The sequence below is a fragment of the Aulonocara stuartgranti genome (assembly GCF_965226115.1).
Source record: "Aulonocara stuartgranti genome assembly, chromosome: 18".
In the NCBI taxonomy this organism is placed as follows: domain Eukaryota; kingdom Metazoa; phylum Chordata; class Actinopteri; order Cichliformes; family Cichlidae; genus Aulonocara; species Aulonocara stuartgranti.
The window spans coordinates 25,181,920-25,209,698 of NC_138954.1; the positions used below are offsets into that span (position 1 = coordinate 25,181,920).

General features: G+C 41.1%; 4 protein-coding genes across 5 annotated transcripts; 2 read left to right on the forward strand and 2 right to left on the reverse strand.

Moving 5' to 3' along the window:
* Positions 1-292: 292 nt before the first annotated feature.
* Positions 293-10,223, reverse strand: ccdc39 (coiled-coil domain 39 molecular ruler complex subunit). Of its 2 annotated transcripts, none has more exons than XM_082513785.1 (20): positions 10,017-10,223; positions 8,958-9,077; positions 8,674-8,820; positions 8,411-8,569; positions 8,230-8,322; positions 8,011-8,139; positions 7,477-7,668; positions 7,283-7,386; positions 5,907-6,039; positions 5,265-5,459; positions 4,971-5,135; positions 4,754-4,891; positions 3,707-3,915; positions 3,502-3,625; positions 3,238-3,397; positions 3,037-3,143; positions 1,362-1,502; positions 1,058-1,237; positions 891-979; positions 293-803 (listed from the first exon to the last, which is right to left on the reverse strand). In XM_082513785.1, the coding sequence occupies exons 1-20, from the start codon at positions 10,110-10,112 to the stop codon at positions 629-631; spliced, it is 2,856 nt and encodes a 951-aa protein (XP_082369911.1). In that variant the 5' UTR covers positions 10,113-10,223; the 3' UTR covers positions 293-628. The 2 variants fall into 2 exon arrangements, with proteins under 2 accessions (XP_082369911.1, XP_082369912.1); XM_082513786.1 differs by lacking the exon at positions 10,017-10,223 and adding an exon at positions 9,161-9,248.
* Positions 10,224-11,497: 1,274 nt separating this feature from the next.
* Positions 11,498-16,307, reverse strand: dcun1d1 (DCN1, defective in cullin neddylation 1, domain containing 1). Its single transcript, XM_082513951.1, has 7 exons — positions 16,205-16,307; positions 14,547-14,760; positions 14,263-14,431; positions 12,555-12,685; positions 12,390-12,472; positions 12,199-12,295; positions 11,498-12,114 (listed from the first exon to the last, which is right to left on the reverse strand). Exons 1-7 carry the CDS (start codon positions 16,205-16,207, stop codon positions 12,038-12,040), a joined length of 774 nt encoding a protein of 257 aa, XP_082370077.1. The 5' UTR covers positions 16,208-16,307; the 3' UTR covers positions 11,498-12,037.
* A 144-nt stretch (positions 16,308-16,451) lies between these two features.
* On the forward strand, positions 16,452-17,606 carry setd9 (SET domain containing 9). Its single transcript, XM_082513950.1, has one exon. It carries the CDS (start codon positions 16,540-16,542, stop codon positions 17,416-17,418), a length of 879 nt encoding a protein of 292 aa, XP_082370076.1. The 5' UTR covers positions 16,452-16,539; the 3' UTR covers positions 17,419-17,606.
* Positions 17,607-19,750: 2,144 nt separating this feature from the next.
* Positions 19,751-24,457, forward strand: eif4a2 (eukaryotic translation initiation factor 4A2). The gene is made up of 11 exons (XM_082514536.1): positions 19,751-19,853; positions 20,710-20,767; positions 20,870-21,002; positions 21,247-21,386; positions 21,767-21,935; positions 22,013-22,122; positions 22,432-22,575; positions 22,935-23,072; positions 23,163-23,252; positions 23,500-23,579; positions 23,655-24,457. Exons 1-11 carry the CDS (start codon positions 19,825-19,827, stop codon positions 23,797-23,799), a joined length of 1,236 nt encoding a protein of 411 aa, XP_082370662.1. The 5' UTR covers positions 19,751-19,824; the 3' UTR covers positions 23,800-24,457.
* Positions 24,458-27,779: the final 3,322 nt, after the last annotated feature.

Here is a 27,779-nt window from a genome sequence, read left to right on the forward strand (position 1 = left end):
TAGTCTGTCTGTCTGCTTTTAGTCTGTACGAGAGACTAATAGTGTTACAGAGAGGGAGTGGCCTGGTTGCAAAACTTCCTTGAAGAATTGGATGAGCAGGAACAATGGGGTCAGAACAAACCATGTCATGAAACATGAGGAAGTAGCACAGTTTTCAGACAGTGAGGCACTCCTACTCTTTAAAACATTCTCAGAAAAAAAAAATCAGCTACCAAAAAGTCGAACAGATTGTAACACACAAAGAAAGCACAGAAAACATTTCAGCTGCTGCTAAAGCTGGGTAAGAGAAATAGCTGAATACCTTTCACACTGTGTATATGTAGTGAAGTAGGTAGTTTAGGAAAGCTTTCAAGGTACCGCAGTCATACAAATACTCAGAGAGTGGCTTGTCAATAACATTTTATTGAGAACTCTTTGCGTATGTATGTATTTGTAAGACAAAACAAGCAAAGAAAAGGAGAATCCAAAGAAAAAAATCAGATTACACTAGATTCACAGAGTCTGAAAATCTAACAGATTCAAGATTTACTCTGAAATGAGTGCGACACACCAAAAAAGACACAAAAAACAAATGATCCTGAAACTGAGTAGTTCTCAATGGTAAAGCAGCAATCAGAGGAGAAAGACACTAAAGCTTCTTTGACTTTCTGCTGCTGCTTGAGCTGCTCGCAGAGCTGGAACATCTGGAGGTGGTGAGAGGAGGGGAGGTCGCAGTCAGATCCAGGCTCAGTTCCACCGTCTTCAGTGTCGGGGAGTGAGGCGCCGCGGTCCGGGGGCTGGCGCTGGCTGAGGATGCCAGAGACCTGCAGAGGAAAACAAAACATAAAAATGCAAAAGAAGAAGCTTCTTTGGAGGATCAGAGGTTTTATTAGGAACGGATGAAGCCTGACCTGAAAGAGGTGGAGCAGCGGGGGGAACTTGTCTTGGAGCTCCGCTGGCTGGCAGGAGTGGGAGAAGGAGAGGGAAGAGACAGACTGGCCTGAGAGAGAGAAAGCGTTCAAGTTAAAGGAGCTTCAACAGTAAATCAAAGCGTTCAATAATCCTTGAAGAATTGTACCTGCAGGAAATACTTCTCCATCACTGATCTGAGGTCAGGATTGCCCTCCCAGGCCTCATTCAGCATCCTGTCCACATTCTTGATGAATTCCCTCAACTCCCTCAGCTTAATGTCTTTCTCTTCGAAAGTCTCGCCTTTGGTGCCCTTTGCTGAGCGGACTTCTTTGGTCAGCTTAGAGAACTGGAAAATCAGCAGAGTAGCACACATTTATAACATGGCGCTGCTTCGTTCTGCTGTTGACTGGTCACAGGTGCGGCAGGTTAACAAATGTGCTTAGAAAACATGATGCAGTTGGACATCAAACCTGCTTTGAGGCTCTGTCAATTTTCTCCTGCTGGGAAGTAACTTCTTCGTTCATTTTGCTGACGAGGGCATGTTTGTTCTCTATCTTATCTCTCTCCATTCGCTCTTCTTGTGGCAGACTTTCCAACACATAGTTCAGGTCCTGAAACCAGAGCGCGGTGTACACACAAACACATAAAAAGAAAGCATTCACTGAGGCACACATACACAGGGATTCATGCAAGGTTAGTTACACTAGATGACTCCGATAGTTTTTACAAAAATTAACTGTTAATAATACTCTGCTATATGATACTCAAGCTACTCTTTCATGCTGGAAATGAGAACAAATACCAACACAGATTTTTTAACTCAAGAAGATTAAAAATGGTAAATAACATTTTACTGTATAACTGCTGTTGACCTGAGACTGGTTCTTATAATGTGGAAACTAAGCAGCTCTCACACGGAGCTTATTATTAATTGTTAATTAGATTGTCATTAAATGTCATTAAACTCCAACCCCCTCGATCAAATTCTGGTTTATTTAATAGATAAACTGATGGACAATATGCAGCTGAGAAAGATACTTTCAGCTCTTTCTGAGCTACACAGAAACACACCTTCCCCCACATGTGTGCGCATAACCAAGGACGCCAAACTCCTTTTACATCATGAGCCAAGTGCAGTGGCCTGTTAAAATTCCCTTTCTGACAGCGTGAAGAAGATTAACTACACATTTAGTCCCCAAGATATCTTGATAAAAGACAAGGAAGTGCAATTTTATTTTATTTTATTTTATTTTATTTATTTATGTTTTGTTTTTTGTTTTTTTGCCTGTCCCATTTGGATCTTTAGCCATCAGAATTGTTGTCTGAAGGCCAAGAAAGATGCCAAGCGGATTTACTTTACCAATTGGATCATCGTGGCCTTGCCATATTGGTCCATTTGATTGACCTTTATTATAATTATGTATTTATTTGATTTGATTTTCAGTTGTTACAGACGGGACAGACATGACTGGGGGATAGGACAGGGAGAGAGAATGAAAGAAAGAGAGGGAGAGAGAGAAAGAAAAATAGAGGGGAGAAGAGATGGTGAGAAAGGGGGGGTGCAATTTTAAAAGTACGTCTCAGTTTTTCTACATGATGATGAAAAAGAACTGCTGTAGTAAATGAAAGAAATGTGTCTACTGGGCCACACTGGAGTCTATGTTAGGCCAATTCTGGCCCTGTGCCTTGTTTTTCACACCCCAGCAATAAAAAAACAAAGTCATCTGCAGGTTAGCAACTTCATGAATTGTTTCACCCCCTGAAACTCCTCTCTTCAGATGTTGCATGTGATACTTGTGATACGAAAGTAGCTCCCTGATTGCATAGTTTCATCTGTTATCTGACAGATAAATACGGAACCAGCATCCCAAGTAGTCAAAGTCATCTTTCATTTTATCAGCAAAGAATAGCACCAGCTGGTGGTTTCTACAAACACAGGAAGAACTGAGTATACAAGACTATTTTAGACCCAACTCAAAAAACATTAACACACTAAACTGCTTTGTGTGTTTAGCCTGTAGTTCAGCCTTGTGCTGAACATTATGATGACAGACTTCACCTAATTCCGAATTAGCTTGAGGTATTCAGCATTTAAGTACAGGTTGCTTTTTCTTAGTACTAGCAGCTACTATAAATAGCAAAAACCTGCATATCCTGTTGAAGCTCTTGGATCTGCCTTTTCATATAGTTCAGCGTCTCTTGACCCACATTCAGCTGCCCTTCCAGTTTCACTTTTTCCTGGTACATTGGACCTAAAGAGGAAAAAATGACATAAAACTTCCTGGTGATAAGGGGGACTTTTGAGTTGCTGGTTTGGTGTCATTCCATCCACCCTCTCATACATACTGGATTCATTCACTTTGTTCAGAGACTGGCGAAATGCAGAGTTACTGTTGTTGAACAGCTGGATGGTGTTTTCCAGAGCTTTGTTTTCCAGCTCCACTTTGTGGATTGTAGCATCCAGCTCATCGCCTTTCCTCCTAAGCTCCTCTTTCTCTTGTGCAGCCTGCAGAAAAAGCACAGAGTGGTCATTCAAAGTGATTGTGTGGTGCTGTGGGAAAAAAAAAATCAAACCATAGTCTGCTTTAACACAGCAGTGTGTGTGCAGACCTTTGTGATGTAGTAAGCCTGCGATTTCGCCTCTTCTTCCTCAGGAGGTGCCATGGAAAGGCTCACAATCTCGAAACATTTCTTCATCGTGTCAATCTTGGATAGTTTCTCACTGAGTTCAGCACTGAAACAGAAAAAAATCTGATAAACCAGATGCAAAACTCAACTGACAGCAAAGTGGATAGTCTTGTTCTTTTTGTCCCACCTGAGTTTCTGCCTCTCCTGCTCACTGATCTTGAGCTGCTGGCTGAGCATTTCTTTGTAGACCTTAATCTCATCCTCCCTCTCCTTCATGGTTGTTTGTAGTTGCAGCAGTCTCTTCTCCAGCGACAGCACGTTGTCAGCCTTGCTGTACAGAAGATCCCTCACACGTTTGACCTGTATCTTTAACATTTGGTGCTCCACTTTGTTTTCCTGATGAGAAACACATGAGGCTAACAATAACATGTGTGGTCCATGGGGTATCCATCCATTTCCATGTGATCAACAGAAATTTTAATGTTTTCAGTCCTAACCCACATTGGTTAGTGAAGAAAAAACAGGCTAATTATTTACTATTTATTAAAACACCCATTGTTTGACTCATTATTACACTTTTTTATTCCACAAAAAGATGAGACATCATGCTAACGCTAAACTAGCCAAGAACCCAGAGTGTTGTTAAAGCTGAGCGAATGCAGACCCCACCCCGTCAGCTGGACCCTGAATGTGTGTCCTCATTAGGATAGGGATTTATGTTGGTGTGTGGGACTGTAGAGTATAGGGTTATACTGATAAGTGTTTCAGGTCATTTTTCAGAGAAATGTGAAAGTAATGTAACAAGTTAGTTTCTCCTGAGGGTAATTAAGTTATGTACTGCATGTGTTCTGTGTAGTACAGACAGTACATTACTTATTTTAAGTGACAACACCAACAATGATCATAGCAAAGAGTAAAAAATACCTTCAACACGCTTAAACATTTGACCACACAGCATGCAGTCGATTTGCATGAACGTAATGTCTTTGAAATAATGGTGTTGACTCTCACAGTGGAGCTAATGAAAACCTAATGAGAATCAATAAGAAACTGCTAAATTCTTATCAATTCCCATCCCTACTCCTAGGGGGTCATCTGATTGTTGGGTTGTCTCTGTGTTATTGTAGGTTCTTTAAAATAAAAGCTGAATTTAAATTATAATGGTGAACATAGCACACCACAACCACGTGCCTATGAGCATGATGCACTGAATTAGCCTCCATTAGTTAGTTACCTGCTTCCTCAGTCTGAGAGTCTTCAGCTCCTTCTCACTGGTGTTACGGATTAGCAGGAGCTCCTCCACCTTACTGCTCAGATCTCTCTTCTGAGCTTCAGACTTCTCAATCTCTTTCCTCAAACTGCGAATATCATCCTGCCAGAGACAAACAAATGCAATACGTCAGATGGGATTCATAAAAAGGCAGAATAGTACAGCGAAGCATCAGATCGACCTCAGCCTCCTTGAGAGTGTCGGTAAGCACTTTGGCTTTCTTCTTTTTCTCTTCGAGTTCTTCGGTCAGCTCAGCGAGCTTCCTGTCGAGCATTTTCTTTTCTTCTTGGTTAACGTCACCTTTCAGCTTTGCCAGTTTTGTTTTTAGGAAGATCATCTTGCAATTCTACACAAAGCAGGAAACAAGTAAGGAAGGAAGGTTTAACATGTTGGTATTTCAGCACCAGAGTAGTGAAAGCTGGCTAGCGCACACGTTCGTGTCTGTGCGTGAGTGTATGATTTTTGCTAAGCGTGCCTGGTCACTTATGGTCATCTGGTGTCTAATCAGGTCCTGTTCCAGTTTTCTGAGCTGACTCTCCAGGCTGTTAATGGTGGATTTACTCTTTGAAACCTGCGAGATAAAATCCTTCTCCTTTGTCTTAACGGCCTGCAAACGCTCCTTATGATGCAACAGCTCCTCCCTGCAGTCACGCAGCTGGACATCCAAGTCCTGTAGCACAGCACAAGCAAAGGGTTACACAGCAGGTCTGAGGCACCGAGCTCGGAGTCTGCTCATCTGGGTTCTAGCAGGTGAATTATTAAAAAACCCAAATTTTAAAAAGTGAAATTGAAATCATGCTACTTCTGATTACACCATGTGATCATCTCGATTCTATTACATCACTGCAATTACAACAGACCTTTAATGAGCCTTGAGGTTTCTGCAGCCTTCCCTTGTATGGTGTTAATACATCAGTACAATCAGTATATTTAGTTCATGCTATTTAAATAACACTGTTTTATAGTTTTGTAAAAGGTTTTTCTTTTTCTTGTATGTCTTATTCATGCCATGAAAACAAAACCAACATAATAACGAGTGTAGGCAGAAATTCTTAGACAAAGTTCTTATTCTGTGCACAACAGTTCTCTTCTACCTGGATCAGATTTGGCAGCTCACCTTGATGGCCTGTTCCTCATCCTTAAGAAACTGATCCATCTGTGCAGCTCTCTCCTCCTCACTAAGGGCTGTCTGAGTCACCACCTTCAGCTTCTCGTCCAGTGCAGCGTTGTATGCCCTAGCCTGCCTGAGTCTACAACACAGACACACACACAGGCATGTATATTTAACAAGCCCTGCAAAAAGGCGCAGATTTATTAGATAACCTCTAAAAACAAAAAAGACAAATATTTTAGACATTGTCAAAAAGTTGTTGAAAACTAAAAATGATATTGTTATTTTTTAGGCAAATAATAAACAGTATTCATGTTTTTATACCCAAATATGAGCGGGCACACTGGACTTCTCTAAGAGGTCAGAAAATAATTAACAATCAACCACTCAAACTATTTTTCTGTTCAGTAAATAATTGTAATTTGCCATCTTCATCAAATAATAATAATAATAATGTGCTTTACTGTTTTCTTTTGTTTTTTTATTACATTTTGATCATTTAAAAAAAGAGCTTACGCATACTGGTGGATTAACTGTTACAGAAACAATAAAAAATGATTTTCATAATTACCACTACAGTTAATTGGGGGCACTGAGTGCCAATCTACCTGGCATGTGTAAAAAATTAGTTCTTCCCCTTTTTAAATTATGAATTAACTGTGATTAACCTCATTATTTGGAAAGCTGAGTCCAATTTCACTCACCACAATCGTGCCTGATTACTGGCAGAGCTGTTAAATCAAGAAATTGCTTAAACAGAAGCCATTTCTTGGGCCTCCAATGAACCACAGTCAGAGCCAACAGCCACAAATGGAGAACAGTGGTGAACTCATCCAGGAGGTCACAAAAGAACCAGAACAACATCTAAAGAACTGCAGGCCTCACATGTCTCAGTTAAGGTCAGAGGTCATGATGCAACAATAAGAAAGAGACTGGGCAAAAATGGCACGTATGGGAGAGTTCAAGGATAAAACCACTGCTGACCAGAAAAACCCACAAAGGCTCTTCTCACATTTGCCAAAAACATCTTGATGATCACCGAGACTTTTGGGAAAATATTCTGTGGACTGACAAGACTTTTGGAAGCTTTCTGTCCTGTTAAACTAACACAGCATTTTCTAAAAGAACATCATACCAACAGTCAAACATGGTGGTCGTAGTTTTAACTTTTTACTTTTATAAATCTGCATTTTGTATTTGCTCCAATTATGTTTGTCTAATATTAAAACTTTTTTTGATGATTGGGAAATGTGTGTGTATGGGGAAAAAGAGGCCAAATACTTTGTCACGGCACTGTACAGTATACATGCAGTACATGGGAAAGAGGTAAAACATCACAGTGCTATTTTATAGGCAGGGATGTGTCGTAAGATTCCACTGACTTGTCATTTTTATCCTGGATGTCTTTCTTCATTCTGGATATCTGGGATGTCAGGGACTCCACGTCAGAGGTTGTTCTGTCCAGTGTGTTTTTGCAGGTATTCAGCTGCAGGACACAAACATGAGCATTGACTGACAAGCTCTTAGAACATGAAGCTACTACTCCTTTAGATACAGCACAGTTTGAGGAACTGACCTCATCCTGCAGCCTGCTGCAGTTACTCTCCTGCTCCTTCAGATCCTGTCTCAGTTTTGCTCCCTGTCGGTTGGTGAGAGTTATCTTCCTCTCAGTTTCCTTGTTGTTGCTCCTCTGAGTATCTAGCAAGTTCTTCCTCTCTGTTACCGTGGCATTCCTTTCCCTCATAGCCTGGTTCAACTGGGCAACTTGCTGGAATGATAAAGGAACAACACAGGTGTTACTCACGTGTACTTCAATGTTAATTCACATATTCTTGGCTTTCCTTCATGTCTTTTATCAGCAGAAGTGTAAATCCCCATGTAAATGACCACGGCAGACCCAGTGGCATTTTGATCATCTTTATTTTACCGGTTGCTGTACACACAGACACAGAGCTGCAGCTCTCCCGCTGCCAGCGCAACATAACAACAACAACCACATTCACCAAAACTCCAAACTTTTAAGCCGGCATGGCGTGGCATATGCTGCCACGCAGATGGGTCAATCGCACCTGCAGCAGCAAACCACGCCCCACCACACCGTACACTTTACCAGAGCACACTGCTGCATGTCTTCATCCCGTTGCATCATCTGCTTGATAGTATTTTCCCACTGGTGGATGAGTTGCTGGGCCTCCAGGTGTGCCTGCTGCAGATTCTCTGTAGTCTTATCCAACGCGATCTGTTTGGACAGGAAAGGAAGCAGCAGTCATCCTGAAGGAGGTTTTTGTAACTGCTTTGGTTTGTCTGCTGAGAATCAGTCTCACATTACCTGAGCAGATAAAGTCTCAGTCGACTCTTTGACCAGTGCTCTTTGCTTTTCTTTGGCTTCCAGTGTCTTCTTCTCTATAGCCAGAGTGAGTGACTATATGAGGAGAGATCAGACAGTTGTTAGCAGAGAGTGAAAATAGCTTGATCATCCATATTCCAGAATTTATTTTTATTTTTTTAACCTTGATCTTCTGCTCGTCCTGCTGAGCATACTTGATGATGGCCATTGTGTCCTCATCTTTACGCGCCGACTCCTCTAAAAAGACATCCATGGTCTGCTTGTCCCAGTTCATCTGCTCCATAAACTCATCCAACTTCTGTTTGCCCTTGAAGATGTGGTTCTGGCAAGATGGGCAAAAGTTCAGAAGGTCATTTTGGTACCAACAGCTAAACTAAGCCAAATCCTGTATATGATGTGTATATACAGATGTTTATATACACAGACCTCTATCATGTCTTTCCTCTCTGCTAAAGACTTGAGCTCTTTCTCCATCTCAGCAGCCTCCTGAGCCTGGCGACCGTTCTCTCTATCTGAGAGAGCTGTCAAGTGTTTCTCAAACTCTTCCTCTCTTTCCTTTGCCTTGCATAGAGCCTGTGAGCAGAAAAAACATCAGAATAACAAAGTAACACGCCATGACACAGTAACTACAAGCCAGTTACAAAAGTCTCACACACGACACACACTGGTACGACAAACGGTAAATTCACAATATGCTCTAATAATCTCACCTCAGTGTTATCCAGCTCTTGTTTGGCATTCTTTAAGTATTCAGTCATTATCTTCTTGTGATCTTTATTTCTCTCAAGCATGTGCTCCAGCTCCAGCAGCTCCATCTCTTTTCTGCGAATCTGTTGTTGAGCAAGTTACCAGATAATGTAACACAAGAATGTTTGAATGTTTGAACAGGGCTAAGCAACACTTAGCCACCTACCAATTTTTTGAAAAACCTTAGGACTTGTGAACTCAGGCACTGCTACAAAGTGGTCTACATCAGGGATGTCAAGCAAATGAGGCCAGAAACAGCCTATTGGAAGGCTCTGGTTACAGCTGTCAGGGGGTTCAAGTCTATTCCAGCTGCAATAGGGTAAGAGGCTGCGCAGACCCTGGAAACTCCACATTCGTCCTGTGCTTTGTAAAGTGAAGGCTAGATGTACTGACAAAAGACTGAAAAATAACATATATTTGTAAAACTGCATTTATTAACACATCAGCTGTCCTTCCTCTGTTTTAGATAAACATAAATTGCTCGTTCATTGAAGGAGGAAAAATAACTGATCAAGAATAATACTCTGGTGATGGCTTAAAAAAATGGGACCCAAAGAGCCTTTCCACTATAAAGGGTGTTTCAGATTTTGATTTTAATCATTGCTGTTGCTCAGCAGAGAACTTACTATTTGAACTTAGAGAAATCAAAAATCGGGGGGGGGGGGTTAAAAATATATGAAAAGCATAATGCATAAAGTGGTCTGACCCTTCTGGTCTAGATACTTACAGCGTCAATGTAGCCCCAAAACAAGCATATTCTCTATTACATTGTGCACCGTATATACGATATATATATTCTGGCGTTTTTGTCGTAAAGTCAGAGAGGACGCAAACAGACCTGACAACAAAGCATGAGACCCCAAGCAGAATTTATTTTACGTTGTGAGCATTACAGTCATTCAGAGGCTCGTTCAGAGATCCCGGATTCCTCTGTTAGATTTGTTTGACACTTTAGATTACTTCACTTACTAAAACTATTAGTTTGGCGGTGAGATAAACAGTTACTACGTTCCCACACTCACCTCCTCAAGCAGTGCCTTGTTTTCAGCGTTGGGCTCGGGGATAGCAAAGTGCTCATCCCAGCCTGTGTCAGGCAGAGCTGTGTTAGTGCTAGACATCTTATTCTGATTAAGACAGCCTTTCTGAGGGGGTTAAAGTAATACTTATTTCCACTAAGATAGTGTCAACTCCAGCTTTTAGCTGTTCCGCTGTTGCCGTCTGTTGTCAGTCGCCCGTAGCAACCACGCATCCATATAAACGCGTCAACGGAAGTAAATAACGCGAGACTACAGTGAAGCACCCATAGAAGTACACTTGAATATATGGAATGAAGTTTGAATATGTAGAATGAAACTTGCATATAAAGAAAATGATCTTCTGAATTAACTAAATGAAAAGTGACGTCAAATTTGTTTCCATTTTTATCACTTCTCTTCCTCTTTGAGATGTGCTTCAGCTTCTGCTTGAATTGCCATCTCAGTTGACATCTCCATCAGTGATGTTAAAAGAATAATACAAAATCCAATGACCCGTTTCAACTAAGCATATTATAGCCTACCTCTCTAATTCTCTAACTGATTAATTACTATTTTAGGAAACAGCTGTATGAGAATCAGTTGGATTTACCTAAAACCACAGGTCCGTTAAGTTGTAACAACCTCAAACTTAAAGAAGCTTCTAATAGTTATGGGGACATTAACCTGCCGATCATAAAACATGGCATCACATATCAAATTTGCTCCTTAATGTAAATATTTAAAAATCAGCCAATCACATAGTAGCAACTCAATGCATTTTATCATGTAGACATGGTCAAGACAGCCTACTGAAGTTAAAACTAAGCATCAAAATGGGGACTAAAGTGACTCTCAATGCGACATGTCTGTTGGTGCCAGACAGGCTGGTCCGAGCATTACAGAAACTGCTGATCTCCTGAGAAAATATCCAGTGAGCAGCAGTTCTCTGCCTCGTTGAAGTCAGAGGTCATGGGAGAATGGCCAGATTGTTTTCAGCTGATAGAAAAGCAACAATAACTCAAATAACCCCTTGTTACAACAAAGGTGTACAGAAGAGCAACTCTGAACATACAGCACATCTAGCTTTAAACTACATGAGCTACAGCAGCATTAGACCACAGCAGGTGCCTCTCTTCAGCCAGTAACAGGAAATTTTGGCTACAGTTCAATGACAAAGACTGCCTGGACTCAAACTGGTTTCATGAACACCACAATGAGTTCACTGTACTCAAATGACCTCAACTCAGTCCAGTGGAATGTGGTGGAACAGGAGATTCTCATCATCAAGCCAGCAAATCTTTGTCATGCCGTCATGTCAATCCTGATGAAAATCTTCGAGGAATGTTTCTAGCACCTTGTTGGATTTGTGCCATAAAACATTAAGACATTTCTAAAGGTTAATGAGGGTATTTGGCAATAAACCAAACAGAGACTGACTTTCAATGTCTCATTTTCTCTTTCTAAGTATAAATGCACAGAGGCTTGGCAACTTTAAAGAGACCAAACTGAATTATTTATTTTATCCTTATGCATCCATGTTTAAACAAACAGCATTATGATTTAAAAAATTACAATCAATGTTTGATACTGACTTGTAACACAAACATATCATAAAACCAAAATCAGGAAATGCACACTAGTATTAAAATTCAGTATTTAAAGAACGACATCCTCTTTGCAAACCCTTGTGTTTACATTACAGTTCAAGTGTGTATATCTACCTGTATCGGAGTGCAACCACATCAGAGACCCACGTGGGATCAAATGGAGACTCCTCTCTAGTTGGCTTGAGCGCACACAAAAGCCCAATACTTTAGATAAAAGTTTCAAACTATCACGTGTTAACTAACAAACGGATATGCCTTTTGTACATACACATAATATATATAAAGTCTCTGCTGTGTAAAATATTTCAGTCCTGAGGGTTGAAAAGGCAACATAGTTCCCAGCTCAGCGTGACTCCACTGTCCTCCAGTCACTGATTTTGTAGAAACCTCTCATGGCTGTTACTTCAGTGAGAGTGGACCTTAAACTGCAGTGCTTTTGGTTCCGATGTGTGGTCGCGCAAACTCCACAAAATCGTCAATAAGGACGGGCCACGCTCCTATCGAAGAAGCAAAACAGATTCAGCGATTTGACTCTGAATAACACGTTTCAAGACATGACTGCCAACGAGAAATCTACAAACCTTCCTCGTCGTAATTCGACATGTCGTCCGTGATCATCGTGCTGAAGTCTAGTAAGAGATTCCAAGTGTCCTTAGGAATCGATCTTTTATGGTGTTCCTGCAAAGGATGAGGAGCAAAGTTTATTTCTGAGAAACGATGATACCTGCGTACTTAGCATAGCCTTGTTATGATTTATTTATTGTAAACTTACAACTAAAAATTTGTTCCACAGGTCCAGGAACTTGAATCTTCCCGGGAGAACTAAATTCCAATATGCAATTGCCATTTCTAAATCTGTAAGAAAAACAGTATTCAATCGAAAAGAAATTCAACCAAGAAAACAAAAACAGCCAATGAGCATTAAAAGGATTCTTACCCAAACCTTTCTGGCCAGGATTCTTTGCAAAATTAAATGTAAACTGGTAGAAGTCCTTAAATTTCCTTGAGTCCTTTAATTCTTGCTCTATCTTAGGGAGCTGAGCTTTTAGCTTCTCTATGCTGTCACACCTGCAGAAGGATAAAAAAACAAAACAAAACACTGTTGCTGTCCAGTGGCTAAAAATGAAGCAGCAAAATGTAGCAACTGGTTTATATCTGACAAAGTCCAAGCAGACCCTGGAGCCTTTACAGTTGTCAGTGATTTTATAGCATAAAAATGTAAATTATCACAGAACTTTACTTTGGTGTCGCCGTTTCCAGAAAAGTTGGGGCAGTGTGTAAAATGTAAATAAAAGCAAAATATAATAATCATCAGAATCGTTTCAGCCCCACATGAAACTGATGTACGAGGGCAACCCCAAAAGTAAGGTCTCCTATTGTTTTCGAAATACATAGAAAATACAAAATAGGAGACCTTACTTTTGGGATTGGCCTCTATAAGGAGGATCGGATCAGATCAGATAAAGACTGATATTTCTTATTACTTTTTGAACAATATGCTCATTTTTAATTATTTAGTTGTTTATCTTTAGCAACACAGTTAAAAAAACAACTTAAAAAAAATGGGTCAGACCAGAAGAACAAAGCTAGAAAATCTTTGCAACCCGCAAAACACCACCTGGTGGAACACCTCCCAGCTAACTAACATGATTGTGTGCAAAAGGCTCCCATGAGCCACATTAGAGCATGCGGAAGGGATCACTTGCACATCTGTGAAGGCACCGTTAATGCTTAACGCTACGGGAAGGTTTTGGAGCAACATATGCGGCCCATTCAGATGTACGGACATTGAATAAAGGCGTGGCTAAGATTGATCAAGCACAAGTTGTTGTGGTCAACAGACACATCCTGGACAATCGTCCATTCTGACACTAAAATTGACCAAAATTTGCAAAAAACACTCAATGCTTTATTCAGTATGATCTGAAATGCTAAATGCTAAGCCCATGAGCTTAGCAGAAACTTGTTTCCAGAAGTCCAAGTAGAAAGCCGTTTTTCCACATGGGACCAGAACTTCTCTTGCAACACCTCTATCGCCTCCTAGAGGCCATTAAAAAGAATGCGGGTTTTTCAGACCAGGAAACTGCGACCATTTTTTATACTACGTTCAGATGACAATTTTTACAGGAAAGGAATTTTTTTTTTTCACTTCAAAAATGTCAACCCACAGTCAGCACGTACCGCATTAACATGAAGCGAGAGCTGAAGAGCACTAACGGTGACATAAAAAGAGGCGATGCAACACAGTGGGAATTATGCCTCTGTGCCAAAATCTTTGATATGTGATGCTGATATCAAATTTGATATTATTTTTTAAAAAAAACAATTAAATTTGTTGCTACTCAACCTCTAGTGTGATGTCTTTTTCTATTTTTTTAGGAAATACAGCATTTAAAAACTTTTCCAAACTAAATTCTGTTTTTATTTACATTTACTGTGCTCAAACAATTTCGGAAATATGTTTGCATCTTTCTCCAAATAAAATCACAAAATAAGCATTTTTAAATGAATACGTGCATTTGCACAACAATCCACCCCATCAGTCTTACTTAAAGTTACACCAGTGTTTGAATGATTGTTGCACATCACACATAGGAACACCGTTTCCCCCCTCTTCTTTTACCATCTGAAAATGTTTTTCTCACCCCTGTTCTGTCATGCCTTCCATGAACTCCTGTTTCGAGAACTCGCACTGCGTTGCTGCCCTGAACTTCCAGGCGATGAGAAGGACGCTTATACTGGCAGGGTCCAAACCCAAGTCGTCACAGAATTGCTGGATCCCATCAATGCCTATTTTGTTGTCGTCATGAGGATCTAAGAACAAGAAAAATGAATTAACTGATTAACCATTCAGAGTATTAATTTCAGTCCTGTGCTGTGTATACAATTTCTAACCAATGGAAACATTATAGCGGTGCTTTTTCTATACCTCTGTATCTGTTATACAGCTGCTCAAGCTTCTTCTTGTCTAAGGCCCCCTTTAGATTTGAAATGTAGAGCTCTGGACTTTGGAAAAACTTATCTGTGGCAACATCTAGCTTCCAGTCATTCTGTGCCAGGCAGGTCACTGCAGTCTTCTCACTGGATTGTGTAAAAATCATGAACTGGCGAACTTTATCCTTCTGCGAGGACTTCAGCTTGTTCTGCACAGACACAACACACAGGGCACATACTCAAATAGCCAAAATACACAAATAGCTGAAGGTATGAGGCAGCAACAACAATATGGAGTAATTTTTTCACGTATTAATTCCCTGTGCGACTTGCACAGAATGGGAGATTACAATAACACTGCAAAGCGTACCATCTGAATTTTCACACAATAACCTAGGGCTGCTCAATTAATCACATTTTAATCTCAAGTACGATTTTAGCCTCCCACAATTAAATGAATGTGACTTTGCAAATACTGAAATGTGTGCTTCACCAACAAAACGCAGAGCAAAAGCAAATCAAATGCTCACTAAATCAGCACCTGACCGCGTGCCTGTGTGTCTCAATTATAACTGTTACCTTATAACAGTAATATAGTCTGCACATCCATGCAGCTCACAAAGACACGCTGACATCAACAGCCAATCAAGATTCTATTTGGCCAAATATTTCTGTCCACTAAACATAATGAGTAGTAAAGGCTTCAGGTAAAGGGTAAACATACAGGACAAACAAAAGATTTATCTCCTTTATTTACTTTCCTAAAGTGGCAATGCTGCTAGAGATAGGATCTCCCATATGTGAACTGCTTCGAGTTTTATTCACATCCATCATGCAGGTACACTGAATGGAGTGAGAAACTTTAGATTTTGCTTATAGGCAATGCACATGGGCCAGGTGAATAAAGACCTGATGTCTCTGCAAAGAGTAATTTATAAAGTTGAATTAACAGGGATGTAGCACAATGTAAATGTGAAAGAAGTGCACTGCTGATTTAAGTTTGTATTAAGTTTTGGTACAGTGTTTTTCCTTCTCTGAGGCGCACTAAATTCAGGTGACTTTTGTATTTTGATACAAAGATATGAAGGCGGTGTCTTTACGTGGCACTGCAATAAAAACAATTCTGTAATTGAAAAAATTATAAATAATCGTTATCTCAGTACTGAACGAAATAATCGTGCCGCTCTTCAATAACCACAAAGGGTAGGCTAGCTGTTAGCTACAGTGAACTCTGGCGAAACACATCTAAATCACAGTAAGAGGGAACTAGCAGCGATATGCTATGCTGATTGCATTTACCGACTTCTAGTGTATTGACTGGCGGTTTCCTTGTCTTAATATCAATACTACTGATAAAGTTACGCATTCCACACGACAACAATCTAAAAGTTGTCATTTTATGTGTTTAAATGATAGCAATCGTAGTTAGCTCACTGTGCTTGTTGGTTAGCCCCACTGTGAGCTACTTAGCTAATGCTAAAGGAGAGGGGGCTGTTTGTTTTCATTATTTCAGGCGAATTTAAGGTATTAAAAGCAGTTTTAATACTATGATATGAATCCGAAGAGATGTGTTTTTATACGTTTATGTGAATGGGTACATGTTATATTTGCCCCTACAAACAAAAATAAAATAAAAAAAGAGTAATTTCATACCATGTTTGTCACTGCCGGGCTACTCTTCCTCCCATCCAGCTGGCTTAGTGCCCGTAAAGTTTTTACAAGTCGCGTAAAAAGTTTTTCCGGTTGAATCACAGCTCTTCAAAATAAGAGCATACAATTTATAGCCTATAACCTATACAACTTCCAGAAGCGTTAATTATTGATTTTTGTTCCTTATCAAACATAAAATACATATCTAAAGATATTTAAGCAAAACAAATTTAAAGTTCGTTCTACGTTTTGAAATAGCAACAAGTGTTTGTTTTTTTTATTTTGAAGCAAGTTATCGGAAACGACTCGACGATTCATCCAAAGAACCTCGTTCTTCAATGTCCGACATACAAACAAGTCTCTGGATGTTTACAGTTGTTTTGCGAAGATTTCAGAACAAATGGAAGTCCTACCGACACAGGTTTGTGCCTTGGGTAGTCTTCAACCTGTCTAAAAATGAGAAAACACTGCGGAAGGTGACTGAGCGCTCGAAAGATAAGCTAGTCCCCGATGAGGAGGTTTCACGGAGCCTGCTGGCGCTCTTCAGAGCCCTGTTCAGGAAACATGGGTTTCATCAGAGGCAGTTCCAGACTCCATTTATGCTGCAGCTAACAAGTGAAGCAGAGCAGGTTAGAGGAGATCCGGTGTGCGGACAGGATGCCATGTTACAGACACTGGGATTCTGCATTGAGCGGAAGCCTAGCACTTTATCCTTCGCAGGAACTGGAGTCTTTGTCACCAAGGGATTTGTACCCAAAGGAGCAACAGTTGCAATGTATCCCGGAACTGTTTACCAACCCTATGAGCCCATTCTTCTTCAGTCCATCAGAAACCCCTTTGTTTTCAGATGCATTGATGGCATCCTGGTTGATGGAAATGACAAAGGCATCTCTAGGATGGTGTTCAAGTCGTGCAGTGGAAGAGACAGAATAGGTCCTTATTTGACCAGCGACACAAGCTGGCTGACAGACACTCCCCATAACCCCCTGGCTGTGGGTCAATATGTGAACAACTGCTCCTACGAGAGGCCTGCCAACGTGTGCTACCAGGAGTACGACCTGCCAGACAAGTTTCCCATTGAGCTCCGCCAGTATCTCCCTAACGTCAACTACAGCCAGGGTACACAGAGGCGTCTGCGGTGTGTTGTGCTAGTGTCGCTCAGGGACATTTCAGCAGGGGAGGAACTCTTCTCTAACTACTACACCATTGTGCATTAATATAGTTTCCAAAAGCCTGCATCTGTGAAATTCAAACCATATCTCCACTGTATTTAATTAAAGAAAAAAAAGGAAAAATCCAACCGCTCCCTTTGTACACTGGAACAAAGGCAAAGCTTTTTGTTGTTGGTTGCTTTAACAGAGCAATTTTGTAACATTTGTGGATGAATAAAGTATTTGTAATCTTATTTGACATGTGTACCACAACCTTTTCATTGTTGATAAGACAGTAATTTCACTTAATATTAAGTATATGAATTATGGTACCCTACTTACTTGTGGTTTGTGGTTCTAGCAGAAAAGAAAGAATGAAGTTTCCCTCTTATTGGCTGAGTCAAAAGTCATCACAAGTGCTGGTTTAAGAGTGGTGCGCTGATACTGCTGGATGGTCCATAGAGTTGCTCAAATGTTTTAGCTAAAAGCTTAACAACAATCAAATGACCCAACAGTGGGACAGAGAACTCCCTTTTAACAGGAAGAAACCTCAGGCAGAACCAGGCTCAAGGAGGAGCGGCCATGTGCCGTGAGGGGAGGAAGACAGGACAAAAGACACACTGTGGGAGAGAGCCAAACATAAAAATAACTATTGATTAAATGCAAAGTGATGTATAAACATATAGAGAGTGTGAAGAATAAACAGTCAGTGAAGTGTAACTAAGGGAAGGTTTGGGGTTAGTTATCCAGCCCTTACTATAAGCTTAATCAAAAAGTAGAGAGTGTGTCTGTCCCGTTCCACAGAAGAGGGGCCTTAAAGCTAAAGGCTCTGCCTCCTATTCTACTAAATATCCCAGGAACCACAAGTCTGAGAGCAAAGTGCTCTGTTAGGGTGATATAAGGTCTTGAAGATAAAATGGGACCCGATTATTCAAGATCTTGTATGTAAGGAGAAGAATATTAAATGTGAGTCTACATTTAACAGGTAGCCAATGAAGAGAAGCTGATATGGGAGAAATATGCTCTTTCTTTTTCTAACAATGCAAGCACGACTACCAGAGATCAAATAAAACCTGGCCATTAAAACAGCTTTGCTGTAGGGGAAGGCTTAAATATACAGAATCTAAATTTGTTTTTTAAAGTAAACAGGGATATTATATCCAGTCACGTGAGTGTGCCTCACAATTGATTATTATTGTATGCTTCTCTCATATTTAGAGAATAATCCTCTAAATATGTATTATAATAATAATCTCATAATAATCTAGTTAACATTGTCTAAACCAGAGTAGAGTCCAAGGTCTTCCAAGTAAATCAGGAACTTCTCCAAGAAGGTGAAACGTGGAAAGTAGAGAGGTGACACAGGGAGAAAATGGTTGTGTTAGCTCAGCTAAACTGGGTAACTTTATCAAAGCAAGTCTCTGACTCAGTGGAGACTAATTGAAGCATTATCTAACTGAACTTTCGTCTCAAAGGTCACCAGGAGATAAAAACTGCATGTATAGACTCTCCAGTCAAATCTGATTTTTTTTTTTTTTAAATCAAGGCTTGTTAACTTTTACCCTAACATAAGTACAACCAATCTTAGCTGTCAGTACTTTCCAATGTCCTTTTTTCATAAGTCTTTGAGTGTCTCCTCTGTGTAACGTCTCTGATTTCTGGAATAAAGAAACACAAGAGACTGACAGAGAATTAGTTCGTACAAACTGTCAGTTGCTTAAGTCCAGCAGGTAGCAGAAATCTACTGAATGATATGCCAAGAAGAAGCCTTCTCCAGATTTCTCCCCACACTTTCCCCAAAGCAGTTATTGTTATGACAAGTTTGCCTGTCCAATCAGCTTTCCTTACAATATGCAAGATACCACTTCTATATCTGTCACTCCACATATGGAAGTGACTGTGTACTTTAATTGTTTAAACCTGCCTCAAACACTACACATAACTGATAAATATGGAACAGCAAGTGTGTCAAAGACACAGAAACTGCAGCATTGTCCCTTTTTAAACTCTATGCCAATTAAAAGTTATTTAATAATCACACTTGGACAGCAAAGCCTCGGTTAGCTCTGCCTGTGTGGTAGTAAACTTCATTTTATTTCTTGAACCCCGCTTGCATGGGCCTCATGCAAACCTTCTCTCCAAAAATGTTGCACAACACTTGTCAGAGCGAGTTTTGACCTATCAGAGACACGGTAGCGAGCCCGAGCACCCACTATTACTGCAATATCCTTCCGCCGAGGAATATAGTCTGGAACAATTTTAACATTTTATTGTTTATCTAAAGACATATTTGAACACAACAAGTAGTGTGTTAAATAAAATGTGATTCAAACATTAAGTCAGTCAACTAATATTTTATTGTCAGCCAAATTGGGCACTGAGTTTGTCGGTGAAAATAGTCCGGCTCCATAAATGCAGTTGTATTCTCGAGCAGCGATCTTTCCACTCGCATGCTGAAGTTGGGAACGGATCATGTCTAGCGATTCTGCTGATTACAACAGGTAAGAGAATACGTTTGGGCGAGTTTTTTTTTTTTTTAAAACGACGCTGAATATTTATCTGCGTCTAACCTCGAGAAAGTGGTTTGCAGTTAGTGTTATGCAAAATTAGTTATTAAATAGCTAACTAGGCCCCAACCGCTGGGGCTAACTGTTAGCTATGTGACGCTAGCTGCTCCGTTACACACCGTAGTTCCAAACTGCTTTTAAAAGCATTCTGCTTTAAATGTTTAATATTTGGCCACGTCATACTCAAAGTATACCAGGACTTTGTAGTGATTAGTAGAACCCTTTGTTTACTATTGTAGCTGGGGATTATCCAAATTGAGAGTCGTCGGTCCAGGCTGTATGTAGGCCTCAGAAGAAGCCACCGTTGGCAGTACAGGCCCAACTGTCCGACATATTGGCTAACGGTGAGCGAAGCGGAGCTCCATGTTGAGGTACATCCAAAGTGTACAGATGTAATTTTAATCTTGAGTTACCGGGGACCACAGTGGGTATAAGGAGCCAGCCTCAAATCTTTGGAGGTTACGTAAGCGGCCATTTTATGAGGGACTAGCAGTGGAGCCCGGCTCGTGCAATTTGACACGTGCGCTCAGTGAACCTCCAGACTGTGGAACTAGATCGCTGGGGCGTAACCCAGGCTACGATTGACTATCTCACTACATATCTAACATAATTTCTGTGTTTTAGTTTCTCACCCTGAGCGCGAAATAGGCGGTCTTATTGTTGGAGATGAGTGAGCAGCAGGCCTTCACATTAAATGACGCCTGGAAGAAACGACCGCTGTAGCATGCGTTCAGTTTATTTTTAAGGTCACATTTTATGTAAAAATTGAAGAGTGTTTCATTTCCAACAGCTCAAGAGATAGAGACCATGGGGGACCAGATGGAATGGAGCCTGATGGTGTCATCGAGGTAAGTAGTATGGCGAAATACAAGCACTGGCACTATATTTTTGGCTGTAACTGGATCATTGAAGTACTAATTCACCCATGTACTGTCTTTCCCAAAATTCAGAGCAACTGGAATGAGATTACAGACAACTTTGATGATATGAACCTGAAGGAGACTCTTCTCAGGGGCATATACGCATATGGTTTTGAAAAACCATCTGCCATTCAACAGAGGGCCATCATCCCTTGCATCAAAGGTACAGACACTTTTCTTTTTAAACTCAGAATAGGATTGTAGATGTTTGAGTGAAATGATGGTCTACCATCTTTCGGGACTTACCCAAAACATGGGGATAACTTTGTTTCATGCTGATCACTCAGTACTGTAAAATGATTAGTTAATGAGTCAAATCTTGCAAAGGATGATTTTGTTGTTTAGCCTGTTTCTGTTTTGAGAAACAAATATATGTACTTAAAATAATTTTTTCCCCTTACTGTCAGGCTATGATGTCATTGCTCAGGCCCAGTCTGGAACTGGCAAGACAGCCACATTTGCCATCTCTATCTTGCAGCAGTTGGATATTGAGCAGAAGGAGACTCAGGCTCTGGTTTTGGCTCCGACTAGAGAGCTGGCTCAGCAGGTATGCTGTTCCTGAGGTCACCATAAACCTCAGCAGTACCTCAGACCTAAGCAGCGTACTGAGGACACTAATTCAGATCCTAAGGTACAATCTTTTAAAGATTTGTTCAAATTCCAAAAGATTTGACGAGTATCTTCTTAAGCTAATGTAGTCTCTGTCCGTGGCTACATTGGTCTGAAAGGTGAAATGCTTTCGAATTTTTCTGTGAAAAACTGAGTGATGTGATGGCATACCATCTTTCGGGACTGACTCTTGAAATGGAGAGTTTCTTTTACTCTACTGATCACTTTAAACAGTTTTTCTGCAGTTTGCGAGTCTTGTCTGGCTCTCTGTGCCACATTATCTTAAACAAGTTCTTCTGTCCCATCTCCCCTTCTTAGATCCAGAAGGTAATTCTGGCTTTGGGTGACTACATGGGGGCAACCTGCCATGCCTGCATTGGAGGGACCAATCTCCGTAGTGAAATACAGAAGCTCCAGGCCGAGGCCCCTCACATAGTGGTGGGCACACCTGGACGTGTGTACGACATGCTGAACAGGAAGCACCTGTGTAAGTATTACAGGTCCTGCTTACTGGAAGCTCGGATTGGTGATATGTTTGCTAACAAACATGACATTTCTCTGCAGCTCCAAAATGGATCAAGATGTTTGTTCTGGATGAAGCCGATGAGATGTTGAGTCGCGGCTTCAAGGATCAGATCTATGAGATCTTCCAGAAACTGAGCACAAACATTCAAGTAAGAAACCAACGCACACCAGAGAACAAATAAGATGCCCTTCTGCATCAACAGAGGTCTGCTATAATTGTGTGATCCAGATTTTCTGTTTCATGCAATGATGATAGCAGATTTTTTACGTGGAAGCAGATTATTGTGCACTTGACTGAAAATGAGATGTGGTCGAACCTCTTTCTTAATGTTCTTTGGCTGCAATCTCAAGGTCAAGTGCCACAATTGGCATTGTCTTTTAATACGCTTGTAACAAATTTTATGTTGATTTTTTTTTTTTTGGGGGGGGTGGTGTAACATGTAGTGCTGCTTCTTCAGGTGGTCCTGCTCTCAGCCACAATGCCAGCAGATGTGTTGGAGGTAACTAAGAAGTTCATGCGAGATCCCGTTCGCATCTTGGTGAAGAAAGAAGAGCTTACCCTTGAGGGTATCAAGCAGTTCTACATTAATGTGGAGCGAGAGGTTGGTAAGATTTCTGCTGATAATCTTGTACCACTGTGAATGTTTTAATTTCCCTTCTCTCTAAAGCACCCTGCTGAAACTGCAGGAGCCAAGCCTCACAGGCTTAGCTCATGTGGCCGTGTAAGCATGGGTACACCAGAGAAGGAGATCAAAGGCATGGTATTGGAAATGAGGCTAGGAGGGACCTCTTTCTTAATGTCCAGTTTCCTTTGTCTCGAAATCCTGTGTTACACAATAGCTGCTCCTCATTTAACATGGAAGTGGGGTAGATGTTAAACTACAGGATTCTGCTGTGACTTCATGTTGATGTTTTTCAGTTAACAGTGCTTTACATCTCATAACCTCGTGTTTGTTTCCAGGAGTGGAAGTTGGACACTCTCTGTGATCTGTATGAGACTCTGACAATCACACAGGCTGTGATCTTCCTCAACACCAGGAGAAAAGTCGACTGGTTGACTGAAAAGATGCATGCTAGAGACTTCACCGTCTCTGCTCTGGTATGACACGTCCTCTCCCTGCTTGAATCTTATGTTGGTGCAAGCAAATGCTTTTGCTCATCAGTATTAATCTATATTTTCCATTTGCAGCACGGTGACATGGACCAGAAGGAGCGTGATGTGATTATGAGGGAGTTTAGGTCTGGCTCAAGCAGAGTGTTGATCACTACTGATCTTCTGGTAAGTGTGATCAACACTCATGATCATCTGTGACGTTACAACCCAAAATGTTTTTAATCCTGCAAAAGTCCTGAAATGACCAAGCAGTCGAAACTTTTGGGAGATTAGGGCTCGTTCTCCACAATGGGTTCTTTTAACGTAGGAATCTGTTACTTATTCGCGAGCAACATTAATAATATGCAGTCTTCATCAGTCTGTCTGTTAAGGAGTTAAATTGAACATGTCTTTTTCTCCCCTCCCACACCAGGCTCGTGGAATTGATGTACAGCAGGTTTCCCTGGTCATTAACTATGACCTTCCCACAAACCGTGAGAACTACATTCATAGGTGAGTTGAGTTTCTTTGGAAGAATGTGCTCTGTTGTTGCCTCTGAGTCTAACATGGTCCAATTTTCCTCCACAGAATTGGTCGCGGTGGCCGTTTTGGCAGAAAAGGAGTTGCTATCAACTTTGTGACTGAGGAGGACAAGAGGATTCTTCGTGACATTGAGACGTTTTACAATACAACCGTGGAGGAGATGCCTATGAATGTGGCCGACCTGATTTGAGCCCTGAGATTTTTCTTTTTGTTTTAAACGCAGTGATAGCGATTGTCCACTTGCATTGTGCTTATTATTCGAGGGGGAAAAAAAACTTCTCAATGCTAAACCTTCGATCAGAATTTTGGTATGTGTTAAAAGCGAGGTGACTTCTTTGGTGGTCCCTCTTGGACAGTTGTAGATTCTGACCTTGACAGTTGATTGGTTGGAGCTGCAAAGCCATGGGGTCTATAAGCATTAAGGTTCTTATCAGGTATTTCTTTCCATGTTCACTTAAGATGCGTGTATTCGATGTTCTCCACCATTTAGTAACTTACTTGTGGACTAAAAGGTATAAGTGCTGTATAAAGTCTGCAAATTATGTTATGCTAACATATGTGCGATGTATCGTGGGCCTGCTTAATAGAGGCTTTTGTCATGTTATACTGTAGGATTCACTTGCTTTTTGTTTATCTTCGTGAATGTGTTTAATTTAAATGTACCATATATATTTTTTTTTTTATCCCACTTGCTATATATCAGAGTCCCTCACTGGTTGGCTATATTTTGCTGACGTGGTTTTACCCTTACCAGAGTATATTGCCCGTTCCCCTCCTTGACTACTTTTCAGATTTCCTCCTCTTGGATTATATGAATGTCTTAATAAACTTAAGTTAACTTAGAGCAACTTTTGTTTTGGTGTCTGGCTTTATACTGTTTTTTTTTTAAATAACAGGATTTTTTTGAACTGGTTTAAGTGCTGCAACTGACATTCATAGACATGAAGAGATGCATAGTGGTGCGAGTGCTTGCAGTAGAGCTTATGTAACAATTCCACCTAGTGGTATCCCTGCAGCAAGATGAGCTCAACGTTAGCAGCATAGTACTCGTGTTTTAAACTTAAAATTAGTGAACAAATTGAAATCTATGAGACTCTAGATCAGGGGTGTCAAACTTCAGTCCTTGAGGTCCAGTGTGCTGAAACAGCTGATTAACAATAGTAGGTCATTAGCAAGACTATAGAACTAGACTGCATGCTGAGGTGGCAACCCCTAACCCTGCTCGAGTAAATGTAAGTGTTTGGAGAATTGTACTTCAAAAAGTACTTTTATTGCACCAGTACAGTAATATATGCCTGTTTACACACAATTTTATTATGTGAATGTTATTTATTTGAACTGTCATACACAGGATGTAACAAGTGATCAGAACATGGTATATTATTTAATCTTTAAAAAAATGTTTGGGGCGTTCCTATGTACCACTAGAGGGAGCCCACGTACCACCAGTGGTACACGTATCACACTTTGGCTGTGTCCCAATTAAGAGACTGAACGCTTGAAGTACGCGCACTACGCATACTACGTACGGTGCGTACTATAAGTACGAGAAGTGCGGAAGTGAAAGGCTTGTGAAATGGGCAGTGTTGGGAAGGTTACTTTTAAAATGTATTCCATTACAGAATACATGCCCCAAAATGTATTCTGTAACGTATTCCGTTACGTTACTCAATGACAGTAACGTATTCTGAATACTTTGGAATACTTAATATATTCTCATGCTTTTTACAACAACGTGAATGTACGATTGCTGTGTGATTCATTACTATTACTGAAGGTCCGCGACTCCGAACTGTAGTAAAGGGACCTCTGACTAATGCTGGGCTTACACTGTGCGATATTTGGCCCATTTTGAGCCGATTTTTGAGTCGTGCGACCGTTTTGGCGATCGGCCCGATTTTGGCCTTCATCGTGCGTCGTGCATCGTGTAGTATACGTGGGGTAACGAGAAGAGATTAACACCTCACGACGAGCTCCCGATCATCAATCGCTTGGTCGTGAGGATTTCAAACCTCACGACCGTCGTGAGGGTGTCACCGCAGTTTGTCACACTGCGCACGCGCAAACACAAATGTCAGCGAAAAAGACGGCGCAGCATGGCAGTGCAGCGTGTGATCTGGACACAAGCGATGGAGGCACAACTTGTAGAACTTTGGAAAGCTCATCCGAGCCTTTTCGATGTGGCCTCACAAAATTATCACGACCACAAAAACCTTGAAAATAGTTGGATCTACACTGCTGCTCAATCACAGCTGGCTGATCAGTGTTTTTCATTAGCAATTTAGCAAAGTTGATGGTGGTGGTGGCGTGTCTGTGTGAGTGAAAGACAGAGAGGGAGAGCGAGCGACAGAATTTCTGTCATAACCTTCATGTTATGGACGCACAGTGTGAGCACTCAGGTCGCATCAGAGCATCGGGTCGTATAGTGTGAGACCCTGCATCGTGACCTATGAACTTCTAACCCCTGCGAGTCAATCGTACAGTTTGAGCAGGAGCTGAATCGCGCGACTGAAAAAATCGCACAGTGTAAGCCCAGCATAATACGGCGGGGTCCCTGTCGGCTCGTAGCCGAAAAATAGCTTTAATAGCTTTGTTGTGTGGGTCAACTCTGCTTGCCAGAGACAGAGAGAGGCATTGAAAGACTGCTCCAACGGAACTTATTGTTTTCGGAGGAAAACACGAACACGGTGTACAGTCGAGTCTTAATAGCTTACTTACAACTGGGCTCATCAGGCTCTCTTCTTGGCTGCAGTGGTTATTATTATATTTACATGCTTCCAGCTCCCGTTTTTGCTCGATGACAACTCGTACCTTTCCACTCCCCTTTTTCTCCCTCCTCGCGCTCACAGACCCATAACGTGTATGGCAGTCCATTCTCCCTGCAACACGGACTACACTGCCCATGATGCTACATTCTTTAGAGCTATGCTTGTAGCATTCAGCCTGTTAGCTTAGCACCACAGTCGCAGAGAGAGAGAGCGTCGCCCTGTAACCATGGCAACCGTAACGCTGCCGCCTGGAACAACAGAACGTAGCTGTCAAACAAAACCCAAACAGTCCTGACCCGCGACAAAATGAAACAGGAAAGTACCGCAGTGTAATCCATTTATTTCAACAAAGTAACTGTATTCTGAATACCACCTTTTTAAACGGTAACTGTAACGGAATACAGTTACTCATATTTTGTATTTTAAATACGTAACGGCGGTACATGTATTCCGTTACTCCCCAACACTGGAAATGGGACGGTATACGCTTCGTCGCGCTGTTCAGGTTGCCTAGCAACCATGATGCTAACCGCGAGACACGTTACATACAGCTTTGTTTGACAGAAATGAAGGAGAAAAATGTTTTGTTGGTCATTCATTTTTGTCATGACATCACTTTAGTTGAGTATCTGAGGCTGAGACCACGGGACTGTAAAACATGCTTGTTGGGCTTCATTTCTGTGCTGAACAGTCATTTAAGATTAGTCAGTAAATAACAATTAGTTCATGTTGTTAATGTTGTTCATCTCACTGTGGCAATGTAAATATGATATGGCCAATATTATAGTATTGTCAGATTATTATATATATATATATATATATATATATATATATATATACATTATATCTATCTATCGATCGATCGATCGATCGATAGATAGATACCGGGTGGCACGGTGGTTAGCACTGTTGCCGCACAGCAAGAAGGTCCTGAGTTCAATTCCAACATCAGGCCGGGGGCTTTCTGTGTGGAGTTTGCATGTTCTCCCCGTGTTTGCGTGGGTTCCCTCCGGGTACTCCGGCTTCCTCCCACCGTCCAAAGACATGCAGCTTGAGGGGATAGGTTAATTGGAAAATCCAAATTGCCATTGTGTGAATGTGCGAGTGAATGTGAGTGCGAATGGTTGTCTGTCCCTGTGCGTTGGCCCTATGACAGACTGACGACCTGTCCAGGGTGTACCCCGCCTCTCGCCCTATGACAGCTGGGATAGGCTGCAGCTCCAGGCTCCAGCAAGTTACAAGTACGGATTTTGAGGGTCAAAATCCGTACTTGTAACTTGCAGGTTTTTTTTTTTCTAAGTCCACACACAAATCTTTTTTACGCACACACAAATCTTTTTTACAAGTACAAAATATTTATGACCACATTTTGAGCCCATAGAAATCGACAGCGCATTTGGAT